The following is a 17,567-nucleotide window of genomic DNA, read 5'->3' on the forward strand; positions in this document are numbered from 1 at the left end:
AACTTTGGTTTTGGACTCCAAGGCCGGTTCTCATCCCCCAGTTCTATAATGGGTTTGCATTTCAAGGTTCTGGGCAGCCCAGGTCCCCCTGAAGGTGACGGGGTGCCGGGGCTGGCGCTGCTGACCTGCGCGCCTCTGTTCCCCGCCAGGCTGTGTCGGAGGTGCGTCTCCTCCCTCCAGGTGGCCAACGAGCCCGTGCTGGCGTTCACGCAGGGCAGTCCTGAGCGAGATGCGCTGCAGAAGGTAATGGGGACAGTGAGGGGTACCCAGTAGCGCCTGGAGGGCTTGGTGGAGACAGCCTTCAGCAGCTCCCACGAGACCTGTCTGCGCCCGCAGCCACCCACCCCCTCGTGCCCCTGCCCCCAGCCCTGGGAGCACCCGGGAATCGGCAGAGCCGTGTGCTGGGGACGGGGGTACCTGGGAGCAGCAGGGTGGCCACCTGGGCCTCTTTGGGGTCCCAGGTCAGGGGTCATGAGTCTGCAGATAGTTTGTGCTTGGAAACATCCTCCGGGGAATCCCCTGGACTGTGGTTAGGACGTGCTTTCACTGCTGAAGGTGGGGTTCCGTCCCTGGTTGGGTAAGATCCCACCAGCCACACGGCACAGCCAAAAGAGTTTCTCCCCTTAATACGAGGGTTTTAAAATTGTGAGATTTCACGTAAATTTCAGACCCAGTTTTTAAAATCTCCTCTCTAATGGGACAAGCTGGCAACACCGGCCTTGGCTTGTCGCAGGCCAGGAGATAACGGGGCGGGGCCGATCGGGAGGACATGTCTCTGCCCCCTGACCCCCCTCCCTTCTCTCCGGGGCTGCTTTGCAGACCCTGCCTCGGGGTTTTGGTGGGCAGCAGGAGGGAAGGAAGGGCTCGCATGGCCTCTTGTCCTCTCCCCAGGCCCTGAAGGAGCTGAAGGGCCGGACGGAGGCCATCCCATGCGTGGTGGGGGACGAGGAGGTCTGGACCTCGGATGTGCGGTACCAGGCGTCGGTAAGTCCAGCGGGCCTTGGGGCTTGGCCGCTCTCTGGAATCCCAGGGCACATAAACACGCTCTTCGGGGGTTCTGCCTCCACAGGGGCTTCGAGTCCACCACGGGCTTTTGAATTCCGAGGACCGGTGGAAAACTTCCAAAGGCAACCTTGGGGGACGCTCATAAAAGGTGCCGGCATCACGCCTGCCATGGGGAGGTTAGAAACAGCAAGTGCCCCCAGCTTCGCCTTCGCTTTACAAAGCTGACCCCCTAACCACCTAGAGAGCAGGAAGCAAGGGCACAGTCAGAATCAAAGCAGATCCTGCCCTTCACAGGCACACACTACGCTATATACTCTCTACACAAAGACACACACTGCTCTCTACACAACAGACACACACTGCTCTATACACAACACACTCTCTACACAACAGACACGCTGCTCTTTACACAACAGGCACACGCTACTCTCTACAACAGGCATACGCTACTATATATACAACAGGTAAGCAACAAGGATTCACCGTATCACACGGAACAATATTCAGCATCTTGTAATAAACTGTAATGGAAAGTAATCTGAAAATGTATATGTATATTCAGTTACGTATACATATATATTTAACTGAATCACTGTGCTATACACCTGAAACAGTATACTTGAATAAAAGAGAAGATATTCTTCCAAAGAAAGGCAGTCACCAAAGCCCTGCTGTGTTTTGGGAACCAGTGGTCTAAGTGACCATGAGCTCAGCAGAGGTGAGCTCTCTGGGCGTGGCAAGTGGCGCTTCCTTCTGGAAGGCCTCCTGGTGGAGCCCAGGCTCCATCCACAGACACAGCTGTGAGGCCCTGGCCCCTTTGCGCAAACTTCTGCAGTCCCTGCCACTCCCCTGGAGGCTGGAAGAGCAGGAGGTTAGCCACCCATTTTACAGATCGGGAAAGGCTCCGAGGCGTCAGTGGCCCCCCTGGGGTGGCACAGTTAGACATGGAACAGGGATGAGGGATCCAGGTTCCCCGGAACCATAGTCCCTTGATTTGACTCACTTTTTATTAAAAACCTTTGGCCATGCCTGTACAGCATGCAGGATCTTATTTCCCCGACCAGGGATCGAGCCCATGTCCCCTGCAGTGGAAGCGCAGAGTCTTATCCAGTGGGCTGCCGTCGGAACCCCTTGATTTCGATTCATGTGAATCCATTCACACCCTGACTGTTTCTAAAGGGGCTTTAGAAGCAGCGTGCTAATTAACATACGGCAGCAAGATAGTCTTCTTGCTCTGACCTGATGGCCACAACGTTGTGAAGCCTTGGGCCCTTGCTGGAGATGGCCACAAACTTACTTTTAGGCCTCCTGGTTTGTAGGGGAGAGGAGACCACATCACTGACCCTAGCCAGAATGTTCCTGAGATACATCCCACCTGTGTAGTTGGAGGAACGCAGCCATTCCTGGGGCTGGGCCTGGAGAGAAAGTTCTTGTGGAGGAGTCAGAAGGACGCAGTGATGTGACAAGCAGCGTCCCCACGAGCATCCTCATCTCCCACACAGATGTTCCGTGGGGCTGCTTCTCGCCCACTGGCGTCTGGGTACGATATCAAAGCCCATCGCCCGAGGATGCCCACAGGTCACCCTGCAGGCCCCACGTCCACTGCTGGGCTGGGCTTTCCATCTGGAGCTCCTGCTGCAAGTCAGCCACTGGGAGCTTCATCTCCGAAACCTAAAGACGGGGCCATTTCATGTATAAATCCAAACATCCAGCTTCTGTTGGGAGAAGGAAGGTGTGGCCACACGAGCGGCCCCCCCGTGAGCCCCTGTGCGGGTCCGGCCGCCAGCGCCCCGGTCCCTACAGCCCCAGCCCTCTCCGCTCAGCCCTCTCTCCTCTCTGGGCCATGCAGGCCTCTCGGAGCCCCGGCCGGAGCCGGAGCGCGTCTGCATATCCCTCCAGCACCCTCCTTCAGCCTTCCTCTCAGCGGGGATTTTGCTAGAAATGGGGCCGCGATAGACAGCCTGTTCTCCCTAACAAGTCCCTGGGCTTGATGGTTAAGAAATAGCATCTGCACTTGTGCCCTCAGCTGTCCGTCTGTTCAAGGGCGAGAGTGACACCCTGGTGGCAGCTGGGATCTTGCCCAGGATTCACGGCTGAATGGAGGTCTGCATCCACCTAAGGGTGAACCCTGGGTCGACTTCAACTGCAGGCAGAGGCCCCATTCCAGTCTTTTTATCCCTTGTCACGGCAGGGACAGTTGTAGCCCAGAAAGGCTTAGAGCAAACAGCCAGCTTGGCTACGCGCAGAAGTGGAATGTGTGTTTGTGTGAGCGCACGTGTGTCTGCGTTCTGATGTCAGGGCTGTACGTGGGGTTCCCAGCTTTGTGCAGCGCAACCAGTTGCAAAGTAAGTGCCACGGCGCGTAAATGAAGCGATTTACTCCTTGGCATTATTAGCGAGAAACCTGTTTAAAGTTGGAAGACAATTTCCAAAAGGGTGACTTTAGCTCTTTCTAGCGGGGGTGGGGGGGGGTACTTATGGGGCTTCCCTGATGGCTCAGATTAGGTAAAGAATCTGCCTGCAGGGCAAGAAACCCAGGTTCGATCCCTAGGTCGGGAAGATCCCCTGGGGAAGAGAACAGCTGCCCACTCCAGGATTCTTGGGTGGAGAACTCCACGGACAGAGGAGCCTGGTGGGCTACAGTCCATGGGGTCACAAAGAGTCAGGAGGTACTTACAAATCATGATAATAAAACCCATTCATCCATCCAAGTGCCCTCAGCCCACACCCAGGGGGGCTGGCTGCCGGGACACAGATGAACACAGTAGATGGCTCTGTGCTCATGGAGCCGACATTGGGGAGAGTGAGGTTGGGTACGTGTCAGCAGAGAGACAAACGAGAGATTTCCAGATGTGAGAGGAGCTGTGGAAAGCGCAGGTGAGGGCTGGGGATGTGAAGGCCACTTACGGTGGGGTGGTCCACGGGCCTCTGAGGTGGCATCTGAGTTGAACCGCAGGGATGAGATGGGCTGGGGACTCACTGCCAGCTGAGGGGTCACAGGTGCAGAGTCAGGAGGAGGCTGGGGGAGCTGCAGAGCAGGGAGGAAGCTGGTGGGGTCGGAGCATTCGGTGCAATTCTTGTTGGCTGTGGTTCAGAGCCTCTTCCAAGAGCCTGGGGAACGAACCATTGGAGAGGGTGAAGGAGGGTGAGAAAAAGCCCATGGCTCATTAGAATGCTTCCTGATTTTAGGCTGGTGGAGGGGTTAAGAGTGTGGGCTTGGCAGAAGTGAGTTCAGACAGAGATGTTTGGAGGGCCAGGTGCCCATGGGCAGCTGGGGAGCTGGGATGGGAAGGTGGGTAGGGGGCTATGATGAGGAGTCTGCAGCAGGTCGGTGTCCAGGGAGGCCAGGGAAGGTCTTGTGTAGGACCCCACAGGAACACTTGGAACAAAGCCCTGAGGATTCCACACGAGGCTCAGTGGGCATCCAAGGGGCGTGTGTGTGGGGGGTGGTCTGCCCAAATCTAAGAGCTCCTCATTTGCCCCCACGCAACTCCTGGGGATTGGAGCGGGGAGAGCGAGCGTGTGGAGGACTCTGGCCTGGCAGCAAGCTCTGAGCCCGGCTCCGTCCCCACCCGCCCGGGGAGGGCTCCTCCCTCGTGGACAGCAGCCTCACCCTGCTCTCTCCTTGCAGCCCTTCAACCATGGACACAAGGTGGCCAAGTTTTGCTACGCAGACAAGGTGAGTCCCTGGCGGCCTGCCTGGTGAGTTGACCTCTGCTGCCATGGGGGTGGAGGTCAGTTACGGCCTCCCTCTCGGGCCATGGTTGGGGTAGGAGGGCTGGCACTGAGGGTGTCCCTGGGCAGGTGTCTTTGGCCAGGCCAGGTGTGCCAGGGCTCACGTGGGCCTAATGAGAGCTGCCTGGGCCAGGGCTGGGGTATGCCATGATTGGGGGAGGGGATTCTGGAAGGCTGAGCCTGGGAAACGGGAGGCATCGCGGAGAGAAAGGGGCAGAGACCTGGCATCAGGGAAGGCCAGCGAGGGCGCGGGGTCGAGGCACTGGCGTCACGTGCCAATGAGGGCGGTTGGCAGCTGGGATGCCAGCAGGAGCCTGTCTCTGGCTGCAGCTCTGGCCCGACAAGGACAAGGTCAGGTCCTGACCTCATGGGCTGCAGGCCCTGAACCGCGGGTTTGGGAGTACCAGGCTCCGGGAGCTGGGGGAGGCCACGAGGGGAAATGGAGCAAGTCCTTGGCATGGGACCCACTGGTAGGCGCCTTGGGCTCCTCCTGACTGGAGGGGGGCAGGCTCTGAGCCTGGGGCAGCCCAGCTGGCTGTGGGACCCAGCATATGCCACTGTCAGGGGGAGGGAGATAGGGGTCCTCCCTGGGTGGATAGTGATCTCTCCGGATCGCTCCTCTTGCTCCCTTGCTGCCGTGGGAGGAAGCCCCCAACTTCTCCCTCTTCATCAGGCCCTGCTCCACAGAGCCATCGGGGCCGCCTTGGCTGCCAGGAAGGAGTGGGACCTGAAGCCTGTGGCGGACCGGGCGCAAGTCTTCCTGAAGGCAGCCGACCTGCTGAGCGGGCCACGCAGGGCCGAGGTCCTGGCCAAGACCATGGTGGGGCAGGTGAGGCACCCGCGGGGCTGTGGGGGCTGTGGGGGTCGCACCTCATCCAGTTCGGCAGACATCGCTGCATGGGTCACCAGGACCCACCAGGCCTAGGAAAGAGGACAGTTCAGTTTAGTTCAGGCGCTCAGTCGTGTCCAACTCTTTGCGACCCCGTGGACTGCAGCACGCCAGGCCTCCCTGTCCATCACCAACTCCTGGAGCTTGCTCAGAACTCATGTCCATTGAGTCAGTGATGCCATCCAACCATCTCATCCTCTGTCGTCCCCTTTTCCTGCCTTCAATCTTTCCCAGCATCAGGGTCTTTTCCAGTGAGTCTGTTCTTCGCATCAGGTGTCCAGAGTATTGGAGTTTCAGCTTCAGCATCAGTCCTTCCAATGAACACCTAGGACTGATCTCCTTTGGGATGGACTACTTGGATCTCCTTGCAGTCCAAGGGACTCAAGAGTCTTCTCCAACACCACAGTTCAAAGGCATCAATTCTTCAGCGCTCAGCTTTCTTTATGGTCCAACTCTCACATCCATACATGACCACTGGAAAAGCCATAGCCTTGACAGACCCATATATATTACAGGCCAGGTGACTTGGACTACGCTTGCATGCCCTCCTCTGTAAGCAGCCCCTCGTGTCCATCTGTCCCTGCCCTGGGCCAGGCCCTCGTGCTTTGCCTGGACTGACAGTGGCCCCACACAGCCCTCCAGGCTCTCTCAGGCCCCTGCAGGCCTCACAGCGGTCTCTGTGACACCCCCCGCAGGTCACTCCAGGCATATGAACCACCGAGCTCTCGCTGTCTGGCTGCAAGTCATGTCCCAAGTCCTGAGCCCAGCCCCCATGGCCCTTCCATCCCCACCTCTGTCCAGCTGGCTAGCTGCTGTGCCCTTTCCTGCCAGACCATCCCACCCACGACATCACCAGTCTGGACCTAGCCAGGCTCCTGGACACCACAGACATCCCGACCCCAGTCTCTGGCCTAGGTCCCCCGGCTAGAATGCTCCCTGTCCTCTCTGCCCTGTGAACTTTTTTTTTAGTTGGCTGTGCTGGGTCTTGTTGCCGCACGGGCTTTTTCTCCAGTTGCAGCGATCAGGGGCTACTCTCTCATTGTGGGATGCAGGCTTCCCATTGCAGTGGCTTCTCTTGTTCTGCACAGGCTCGGGGCCATGGGCTCAGTAGTTGGGGCGCCTGGGCTCCAGAGCACAGGCTCAGTCATCGTGGCTCACGGGCTTAGTTGCTCCGAGGCATGTGGGATCTTCCGGGACCAGGGCTCGAACCCGTGTCTCCTGCATTGGCAGGCGGATTCTTTACCACTGAGCCGCCAAGGAATACTCCCCTACTTTGTGAACTCTTTAACTGTCAAGGTCTAGCCCAGGAACACCCCCTCTGTGAGACTCCTAGGACCTCACCAGTCCACAAGGACTGGGTTCCACCTTTGTGCCCCTCGCGACATGCTGCTCCTTCCTTGGTTACAGCTCAGGCCGCATCGGGGTGTGATGATGACCTCATATGTGTTTGCTGCGTCTTTACAAGCTTTTTTGGGCTTAGCAATCACGTTAGTGTTTTCTGTCTTTCTTTCTGGGTCTTGCTCTGTGTCTGCGTGGAGTCACGGAAGTTCCTGATAAGCGCTTTTGTAGTGAGTGCTTATTGAGCTGGCAGGTAGCACTTCGAGCACTCTGGGGAAGGAGCAGAGGGAGAGGGTTCATTTCACAGTAAGGATCTTGGCTCCGCCCACGGCTCAGGGCCGCCCACAGCCCTGCCCGGTCGCCAGCCTGTAGCGAGAGCGCCCTCTGCTGCACAGAGCTGCTACGACACCCCCACCACCAGCCCAGTGTCTCCCGATAGAGCCGAGCCCCCTCGGGTGGACGTTGGGTCTCCAGAGGGTCCCAGGTGAGCCATGCCTGGGCAGGAAGAGGCACACACACTCCAGGACCAAAGGAAGATGCCTGTTTATTTGACCTAAGACTCAGCAGCTCGTAGGAAGTACGGTGACCGCGCGGAAAGTGGGCAGGCGCAGAGAGGCAGACAGGAGCAGTTTCCCTTCCCCGGCGGGGCGTCCGGGGCAGGGCAAGCAGCCACCAGCGACCGCGTGTGCAGCGAGGGTGTGCCAGATCCTGGAGAGCCCGACACCGGCCGCCCAGAGGCCTTTCCCCACGGCTGATGTTTGCAGTCCTCAGGTCCCCTGGTTCTTTCTCCCAAACACACATGCGCATCAAGTGACTGTGGGCACAGGGTCCAGGGTCGGGAGAGGGCTCTCCGGAGGCAGGTCCTCCACTGCTGACCCTGGGGCCCTCCCGCCTGGCAGGGGAAGACAGTGATCCAGGCGGAGATCGACGCTGCGGCTGAACTCATCGACTTCTTCCGCTTCAATGCCAAGTTCGCCATGGAGCTGGAAGGCGAGCAGCCCCTCAGCGTGCCGCCCAGCACCAACAGCATGCTGTACCGGGGGCTGGAGGTACCGCCGGGGGGAGGCGTGGGCGGGGAGCCGCCGGAAGCCCTGGGCCTGGCCTCACCGCCTCTTCTTCCCCAGGGCTTCGTGGCGGCCATCTCCCCCTTCAACTTCACTGCGATCGGGGGCAACCTGGCAGGGGCTCCGGCCTTGATGGTGAGATGTGGACAGCGGACTGGGGGGTGGCAGGACCGAGTCATCGCTTCCCCCTCAACAGTCAGGAGGCCACGTCGAAGCCCTGGGGCCCCGCCCTTGTGGGGAGAGGCACAAAACGTGGAGGCAGCTGGCCGCCTGGAGAGGCTTCTAGGGTCGGAGGCTGATCTGGGTCCCCGTTGCCCCACTCTCCCTGGGTGGCCCCAGGCCAGCCCCTGCCCTCCTCTGAGGCCGTTTCCTCATCTGCAAGATAGAAATAACAGAAAAGCTTACGTTACAGGGTTGGGAAGAGCAAGTGAGACCGTGTTTTGACTCGTCTTAACAGCAGGCAGGTCTGGCCCAGTGCAGGATTAGTGTTACGCAGGGGCTGCTAACGATAATTACAGCTCACCTCTGAATGCTTGCTCTGTGCCCGGGGACTTATTCGTCAGGGCTGCACGGCTAATAGATGATGAAACAGGTAGAGGTTTGGGCTTGGTTTGTCTCAGTGGTCTTGAAGTCAGAGGGCTCCACTGCCGTGGTCAGGATGAAGGTGGCTGTGAGCTCCCTTGAGTTGGTGGGGGAGCTCTCTCACCACCTTGGGGGGCCTGGGTCACCCAGGGAGCAGCAGGAGGGCTGAGCGGTCGGGGCGGCCGGGTGATCTGGGAGGTGCTCGTGCACGGGCCCGTCTTCGTGCGTCTGTGCTCAGACAAACGTGCACACACCCAGCACCCACGTGCCCTCCTCCAGAACACGTGCAGACAGAGGCCTGTGCGTGCTGTCCCAACCTCACCCCGTGGGCGCCCGGCAACTTGGAAACACCCAGAACAGACCTGCCTGAAGGGTGCTGGCAGGATCAGTTGGCACAAACTTCTAGAGGAAGGGAGCCTTGGCCAGAGCGTGGGAGCAGGCAGGGCAGGGCGTCAGCTCATTCGCAAGGACTTTGAGGGCCCAGTGCCCAGCACCTGGGGGATTGGGGCTGGGTTGGGGACATCCTGGCCTGCACTGGGACCTACCTGGTGGCTGCAGCTGAGGGATGGCTGTACCTTGGGGTAGGGTGGGGGTCGGGGCTGCTGGCCGCCCTCGGCCTTGTGAGTCATCACTGTGCCTCCCGGGCAGGGCAACGTGGTCCTGTGGAAGCCCAGCGACACTGCCATGCTGGCCAGCTATGCCGTCTACCGCATCCTCAGGGAGGCCGGGCTGCCCCCCAACATCATCCAGTTTGTGCCAGCCGACGGGCCCACCTTCGGGGACACTGTCACCAGCTCAGAGCACCTGTGTGGCATCAACTTCACAGGCAGTGTGCCGTAAGTCCCCGAGGAGGGCTGGGCAGGGTAGCCTGGGGATGCTCCCCAGGCCTCCCAACCTCTGTCTGAGAACCGGGGCTGTGACTCAGGGGCCAGGCACTGACTGTGTCCCGCCTCCTCACTCAGTGGCCTTTGGGTAAGCCCCTTCACCTCTCTGAGCCTGCATATGTGCTGATTCCTACCTTGCAGAGTCGTTGTGAGGGTCAGACTGTTTAGTGGACAGGAAAGAGGGTTACAGGCCAACAGGCCAGGAGCAGCCTACAGGTATTTGGCGACACGGATTTTGATGCCACCTCTGACCCTAGAAAGGACAAAGGGGAGCTTGGAATGAATTGGAGGAGAAGTCAGGAAGGCTTCTTGGAGAAGGTGGCGTCTAAGCAGAGGAGTGGGCCAGGCAGAGGTGGAGGAGAGCAGTCTAGGCGAGAGAATGCACGTGCAGAGGCGTAAGGCTGAGGCTCTTGTGCTCTGGGAGGTGGACGCAGTCCCATGAGGCTGGAGTGGGCAGCTTGGGGTTGAGGGTCAGAGGGTGGGGGCGGCACGTGGTTTGGTCACAGCCGTGTTTTCGTGCACTCAGCTGATGTTCACTGAGCCCTGTGCTTGCTGGGCTCTGCTGACGCCAAAGCTGGGCAGTGAGCGCGGGGAGGGTCAGGTCCTGCCTCTGGGGCTTGTTTTTGTTTTGTGACTCACTGGGTCTTAGCTGAGGCATGTGGGATCTAGTCCCCCTGGCCAGGGATCAAGCCCGGGCCCCCTGCATTGGGAGTGTGGAGTCTCAACCACGGACCATCAGGGAAATGCCTCTGGAGGGATTAGACTTGTGACTGCAGGACCCGTGAAGGTGTTTGGACTTTATCCTGAAGATGGTAGGAGCCGTGGAAGGTTACCTGCAGGACAGTGAGCGCGACAGTGTCAGTCGCTCAGTCGAGTCTGCCTCTTTGCAACCCCTTGGACTGTGGCCCCCCAGGCTCCTTGTCCATGGAACTCTCCAGGCAAGAATGCTGGGGCGGGTCGCCATTTCCTTCTCCAGGGGATCTTCCTGACCCAGGGATGGAACCCAGGCCTCCCACATTGCAAGCAGATTCTTTAGAGGGAGTGGCTGAATCAGTCAGACTTAAGCGAGTATAGTGCTCGCTCTCCAGTTGGGCCTGGCCAGTGGCTGTGTGTTCTTTGACTCCTAATAGAGACGGACAGCCGTGTACCACCGGGATACTTTCATGTGAAAATCCAAATGGGGCTTCACTTACGAACCCGGTCCCCCGGGGCCTGCATTTCCGTGTGGCACCACGGGCTGGAGACGGGTGGGTGGTCTCTGGTTCCCTGCCATCCCGACAGGCCCTGCGTCTCCGCATGCCTGGACAACCTCAGCCCCTCTGGGGCCTGCGTGTGCAGCCTCTGACCTAGATAATGGCTCTGGCTGCCCTGAGCACACGTCTCTCACAGCTGGGAGCAGGAGACAGGTTAGGAGGATCTGGAGAGGGAGAGCGACGCCTGAACCCGGGTAGAGAGGTGGGAGCCGGGAGAGATGGGCTGAGGAGGTGGCAGGGAGACTCGATCGCCTGTGTATGGGGTCGGGGGTCAGTGGGGACATCCAGGCTCGAGGCTGGAGGGGGCACTGTTCACCAAGGTGGGCTCCCCAGACGGCTGGGCACCCGGGAGCCTCGGGAAGGAGATGGACCAGAAGCTGGTCACCGTGAGTTTGAGGTCCCCACGGGTCGTGTGGGCGGAGAGGTCGGGGCCTCTGCTCTGGGTCTCCCAGGTATCCTGGGTTCGCCGCGGTGGCTTCTCGCCCTCTCTGCTGACCTCAGGGTCCCACCCGCCCCGTCCAAGGTTTGCCGGGTGGCGACGGCCGCGTTAGAATTGCTGAGGAGGGCGGTTTTCCAAAAGGCCCTCTCCGCCAGCCACGGGCCCCACGGGTCCCTGCCTATTAGCGGGCGGAGCGGGCCTGGCCCCCATTTGCCATGCTCTGGTGAGCAGCGGGCTCCAAGGTGGGAAAGTCATAAATTAGTATCAGCTACTGTGTCGCCAGCTCCCTGGTGATTAGCATTTTTATTGTTTTGCGGTGCTGAGGTTGGTCACACTTGGAGCCCCGGGAGGAGGCGGGGGCCTGAGCCGCCTCTCCCAGGATGCTCCCTGGTCCCCGGGCCCGGGTGTGAGCTCGAGGTGCTCCTCGCAGACCCTGGTGGTGTGTGTGCCCCGTCAGGCACCCGCGGCGTGCCCGGCACTGTCCTCAGCACTTGACTCACATCAGAGCCATCCCAAGACGGCCCCACCAAGCGAAATTGTTCTTGCCCGATTCCAGATGTGGCATGAACTTGAGGCCCAGAGAGGTGAAGTGTTGGGCACAAGATCACACAGCTGTGTGCACCCGGGTCGGGACAGGAGCCCCCTGGCCTGGGGGCGGGGCCCCTCTCTGCCCTGCCTTGCTGCCAAGCTTCCCCTTGCTGCCTCCTCGTAGGCCCTGCACGCAGCCCATGGCCAGCTGTCACCTCCGCCAGCCTCCAGCGGGCTGCTGACCCTGTACCCCGCCCTCTAGTCGGGTGGGCGGGGAGCAGGCCCCTCACCTGCGCAGGTGCCTGAGCCCGGCGCCCTGATCCCCACTCTGTCCTCTGATTTCAGCACCTTCAAACACCTGTGGAAGCAGGTGGCCCAGAACCTGGACCGGTTCCGAACCTTCCCCCGCCTGGCTGGAGGTAAGGGCCCCCTCCCCAGCCGCGGCCGTTGCGGGAGAGGAGGAGCTGGGGGGCTCTGCAGGGGCGGAGCACTCCAGCCTGGAGCCCCCACCCTGGCAGGCCCGGGGGTTGTTCCGAGAACTTCTGGCTCAGAGCGCGCACTTCTCATCCATTCCTCATGCAGCAAGGGAATTGCTGTTTGTGCAGGGGTGCTTTTTGGAGGTGGGGATGCAAGGGTGATGAGAGCCAGAGACCCAGCCGTCACCAGCTTCTGTTCCAGCCATGGGAGGCGGCAGTAAACAGCTGGATAAATGACATCGTCGTGGGGTGAGAAGGGCCGTGGCTCATTAAAGGAGAGCAAAGAGGTGACAGGCAGGGCCGCCCGGAGGCTGGGTGTGGCAGGCGGCTGTGACTCCAGGGTGGGGAGCCTCTTCAAGGAGGGAGCATTTGAGCGGAAACCTGAACAGTGAAGAGAAATGAGCCTCGCCGAGGTCTGGAGAGCAGACCGTCACGGGTGCGGACGCTGGACCGCCGTCCAGTGGACCTTCCTGCAACGATGGACATGGGCTTCACCGTGTGGTCCTGTAGGGTAGCCGCTCACCGCGTGTGGCCGCAGCGCTCTGGAAACGGGACTCGTGTGACTGAGGAAGTGAAAGTTACGTTCAGTTTTAATCAGTTTGAATTTAAATGGCCGCACGGGGCTCGGGACTCCCATGTTGCATTAGGTTGCATCACCCAGATCTAGGCCAAGGAAACAGGTAGTGGAGAGACCACGAGGTGGGAATGAGCTTGTGTGTGAAGAGACGTGGCCAGTGTAGCTGGGAGAGGGGGTGGGGTGGGGCAGGAGACGGGGCTGAGAGCTCGGCAGGGATGGGTCTTGTTGAAGTAATAATGTTCCCACAGCTTTGTGGCCAAGGACATTTGGCATGCACTGTGTTTAAAGCGAAACGGATTCCTTACCTGCAGGACTTCTCAGAGCCTTTAACTCGCTAATGTGCAAGAGCCAGGGTTGGTGTGTAGTGTCTCTGAAGCTCTTTGGGGTACAGAACCCTGTTTTGACAGGGGCCCCAGTGGGTCACAGTGCCGTAAGGGCAGAGCTGGGGCTGCCGGTCTAGCCTTCTTGCTCCTGGAAGTGAAGCGGGACCCACAGGGAGACTGGACCCCACTCCTGAGCTGGTGGGAGCTTTTAAAAGAAGTTTTAGTGAAGTATGGTTGATTTAGTCTTAGGCTGTGGTATTTACAAATTGGGCTGATTCACAGTATCGGGTTAGTTTCAGCTGTACAGCAGAACGGTTCAGTTATGCATCTGTATATTCTTTGTCGTGTTCTTTTCCATCATGGCTTGTTACAGGACATTGAGTATACTTCCCTGTGCTAGGGGCCTTGCTGCTCATCCATCCTGTATGTAATCGTTTGCCTCTTAAGCTGGTGGGGCTTTGTTAGGGGTGTCAGGGCAGGTGACTCTGCTCAGGGCCAGCGGTAGCATCTCTAACTTCCAGCCTCTCAGCACACCCCCGTCCAACCTTCGTAAGCCGGGAAACAGTGAGTCCCTTGGGTCAGCTGTGCATGGTTTTCAGTTCAGTCTCCTTCCCACCATCTCCCTGAAGGAGAAAGACAGCTGCTCACTCCACCACTTCCCAACCTTGAGTACACGACTTGGTCTCTCTGTGCCTCAGTTTTCTTGTCTTTAAAATGGGATGATGACGGGAGGTTGCTGCGAGGCTTCAGTGAAAGGGGTGCACAGTGCTTTGAAACTGAGTCTGGCGGGTAGTGAGTGCTTTGCAACACCAGCTGCTGTCGGCTGATGTTTAACTGAAGGAAGAAAGTAGTAAGGCCCGGATGGTGGCGTGATTCCCTGGGCTCTCTCACACCAAGGGGACCAGGGAGGGGTGTCCCCGCCACGCGGAGGGGAGAGGAGCCAGCCCTGGCCGTGGACCCGGCTGGGGATCAGGCGAAGGCTCAAAGGAAGCTGTGCCTGCTGCCGGGAGCCCTGGGTTCTGGCCCTTCCTCTGCCTTATCTGTGTTGGGCAGCATTCCCATCCCCAGGCTCAGCTTTCTCGTCTGTGAAATGGGAAAGCTGGTCCCGACGCCTCCTGGTGCCCTTTGCCCGTGCCTGGGCCTCCATCTTCCCATCTGTAGGGTGGGAGGACAGGCCTGGCTGGTCAGCGTCCAGGGCGTATGGCTTCTCACGGCCTCCTCCGCCCGTCCTGGGGGCTGCTCGCGGGCCCCTGTGCACAGGAGCAGGCAGCATGTTGGGCCCCGGGGCCGGCCCCAAGGCCCACTGCCCCACGCGCGCCCCTCCCTTCCCGCCCCCTAGAGTGCGGGGGCAAGAACTTCCACTTTGTGCACCGCTCGGCCGACGTGGACAGCGTGGTGAGTGGGACCCTGCGCTCGGCCTTTGAGTACGGCGGCCAGAAGTGCTCAGCGTGCTCCCGCCTCTACGCGCCCCGCTCGCTGTGGCCGCAGATCAAAGGGCGGCTGCTGGAGGAGCTCGGTGGGATCAAAGTGGGCAATGTGAGTGGCTCAGCCTCCTGCCGCGGCCCAGCGGGGGGCTGATGGGATTGGCCGCTGGGGGGGCGCCGTGTGCGAGGGGGGCACTCCTCTTGTCTCACGCCGACGGCCACCTCCTCTCCATCCGTGTCTCCCTTGCCTCCAGCCTGCAGAGGATTTTGGGACCTTCTTCTCTGCCGTGATTGATGCCAAGGTACAGGGGGGTGCCAGGCCTGTGCTGGGTGGGGGGCAGGAAGAGTGACCCAGATCTGCTGCTTAGAGCAGGGTAGCCTGAGATCCATGCACACAGCCCCTGCCGCCCCCGCCAGCCCTGGAAGGAATAGAGGCATCCCTGCCCAGAGAGGAGCTCGCCTCCTGCACACCCTGCCTCCAGGCCCCCTTAAAGTGCCCGTGTTCGCCTGCACACCTGCACGCACACCCGTGAACACAGGTACACGCACAGCCGTGAACACAGTCACGTAGACCTCTGTGTGGGGTCACGCACGTAGGTCCACCCGTGTAAACACATGCACAGCTGCACGCACACACGTCTCCACACACAGACGAATCCAGCAACACGTGTGGACACGTGGATAGGCACGTGTGTGGTCTGCGTTGCAGAAACATGTAATGCAGGCGTACGTGTGCCTGCACACCTAAACCTAAAGACTCATTTGTATGTATGTATGTTTGCATGATGTTTATATGTAAGTGTACATGTTCTTGGACTTCCCTGGTGGCTCAGACGGTAAAGCATCTGCCTACAATGCGGGAGACCAAAGTTCAATCCCTGGGTCGGGAAGATCCCCTGGAGAAGGAAATGGCAACCCACTCCCATACTCTTGCCTGGAAAATCCCGTGGCTGGAGGAGCCGGGTGGACACAGTCCACGGGGCCACAGAGCCGGACTCTTTCTTTTTCTTTCTGTGCGTGTTCTAACACACACATGCACACGAGCCTGCGCGTCCAGTCCTGTTTCTGCCCTGCTTAGCCAGGCTCTGTTTGCTCGCAGCCTCCCCCGCACCCTGCCTTCGCCCCCTTCAGAATCTGGGGCCCATGTGTTGGGGGCTCCTGCTGGGAGCGGCCTCCAGCTGGCCCTTGACACCCCCTGCCCCGATCCCGCAGTCCTTCGGTCGCATCCGGAAGTGGCTGGAGCACGCCCGCTCCTCGCCCAGCCTCACCATCCTGGCCGGGGGCCACTGTGACGACTCTGTGGGCTACTTTGTGGAGCCGTGCATCGTCGAGACCAAGGACCCCCAGGACCCCATCATGAAGGAGGTGACGGGGAGGGAGGGGCTGGGAGGGCAGCGTCTCTGGGCGTCGTCCCGTCTCACAGCTGAGCGTGGCGCGGCCCTGCCAGGGGCCTGCCTCACCCCTGGGGAGAGCAGAGCCAGGCCCTGGGCTCAGGCCTCCTGACCCCAGATCCCTGACGCTGCTGGCCGGGCTGAGGTCACAGCACCGACTGCCTGCTGCCCCGGAGGCCCCTACAGCTGTCTCAGCTTCTAACATCTGTGGAGTCGTCAGTGTGGGCCAGGAAATTGGTGTGTCGTTCCCATTTTACAGATGAGAAACTGAGCTTCTGAGAAGTTAGGCAGTTGCTCAGGATGACAGTGTCCCCAGCCCCCAGGTGACGTCACAGGGCAGTCCCCTGGCCGCCTGTTGCCAGAAGTGTCCCCCTCCCAAGGGCCTGGACTCTTGGCTCTGGGGGTGGGTCTGGCTGGCAGGGAGGACAGAGGGTCTCTGGATCTTCTGCCAGGCTGGGTGGGGTGGGCAGGGTAGGAGCCGTCCTGGAGAGAACCCTCCAGAAGGCAAGGCCTGGCCCAGGCTGCTGGGCTGAGAAGGGGATCGGGGGCGGGGGGATGCGGCGGAAGCCTCGGGGACGGGTCCAGGCGGGGCCCGACCCTGGGGCTTCTCTCCAGGAGATCTTCGGTCCCGTGCTGGCCGTGTACGTCTACCCGGACGAGGAATACAAGGAGACGCTGCGGCTGGTCGACAGCACCACCAGCTACGGCCTCACGGGGGCAGTGTTCGCCCAGGATAAGTGAGTGGCCGCGGCCCCCTCAGCGCCAGTCCTGACGTCCTCCTGTCCCCGGAGACAGCCCACCCCGGACGCGGATCCCAGCAGTAACGTGCCCTTGCTGCTCTCCATGCCCCTCACTCCGCCCCGGCCGGCAGGTAGACAGAGGCCGCGGGCTCCTTGGTAAAGCGTTGGTGCTGGGGCCGCACTGTTGGCTGCTGAAGCCAGGCCTCTAGGGCCGGGGCCGGGCAGTCAGCGCCTGTGGCCCGCCGCCCGGTCTGGCGGGGCTCAGGGCGGAAGGCGGGGCTTGGGCCCAGGCGTTGCCCTCGTCTGGTGGAGGTCCTGGTGGAGGGCCCCCTGGGCACCGTGACGCTGGGCTGGGGCTTCGCCCCGTCTTGTCTCCGTGGCACTGGTTGCCTCCCTGCGTCTGCCTCTAAGAGGGGAAGGGGGGGTTGGAACCTGTGGGGGCAGGCTGGGGCTTGGGGGGTTCCCGAGCTGCCGAGGGCAGGGGCCCAGCGCTGGCAACCGCCCTCTTAGCGCCGCCCTGCCTTGTAGGGACGTTCTCCGGGAGGCCACAGAGCTGCTGAGGCACGCCGCGGGCAACTTCTACATCAACGACAAGTCCACCGGCTCGGTGGTGGGCCAGCAGCCCTTTGGGGGCGCTCGAGCCTCGGGTGAGCGGGTCCTCCTTTCTAGCAGGGGGTGAGGTCCTGGGGGAGACCCTTGCTGCTTCATCTCGAGGGTGTTAAGAGGCACAGGAGGAGCTCCGGCGGCTGAGCATGGAGGGCCAGGCCCTGCGCGAACTGAGTCCTCCCGACAGCCCCCTGTTGTGCTGCCCGTGCTCTTCCCATTTTACAGAGGGGAGAACTGAGGCCCGGGGGGCGCGTGGCTAAGAAGTGGTGGAGCCGGGATTTGGGTCCAGCACCCGCATCTCGGCTTCCCAGGTG

The 17,567-nt window shown here is 60.6% G+C and overlaps 1 protein-coding gene across 2 annotated transcripts in view; it reads left to right on the top strand.

The window, feature by feature from the left end:
* Window positions 1–17,567, top strand: part of ALDH4A1 (aldehyde dehydrogenase 4 family member A1) — a 33,399-nt gene that overhangs the window by 13,747 nt on the left and 2,085 nt on the right. For both annotated transcript variants that reach the window (XM_024998083.2, NM_001105646.1), the window contains 13 exon segments: window positions 150–243; window positions 892–984; window positions 4,636–4,683; window positions 5,413–5,568; window positions 7,866–8,015; window positions 8,091–8,165; window positions 9,261–9,448; window positions 12,062–12,135; window positions 14,432–14,628; window positions 14,771–14,818; window positions 15,729–15,881; window positions 16,523–16,644; window positions 17,176–17,294. In XM_024998083.2, coding sequence (XP_024853851.1) covers window positions 150–243; window positions 892–984; window positions 4,636–4,683; window positions 5,413–5,568; window positions 7,866–8,015; window positions 8,091–8,165; window positions 9,261–9,448; window positions 12,062–12,135; window positions 14,432–14,628; window positions 14,771–14,818; window positions 15,729–15,881; window positions 16,523–16,644; window positions 17,176–17,294 — 1,517 coding nt within the window.

This window comes from Bos taurus, chromosome 2, assembly GCF_002263795.3.
Source record: "Bos taurus isolate L1 Dominette 01449 registration number 42190680 breed Hereford chromosome 2, ARS-UCD2.0, whole genome shotgun sequence".
In the NCBI taxonomy this organism is placed as follows: domain Eukaryota; kingdom Metazoa; phylum Chordata; class Mammalia; order Artiodactyla; family Bovidae; genus Bos; species Bos taurus.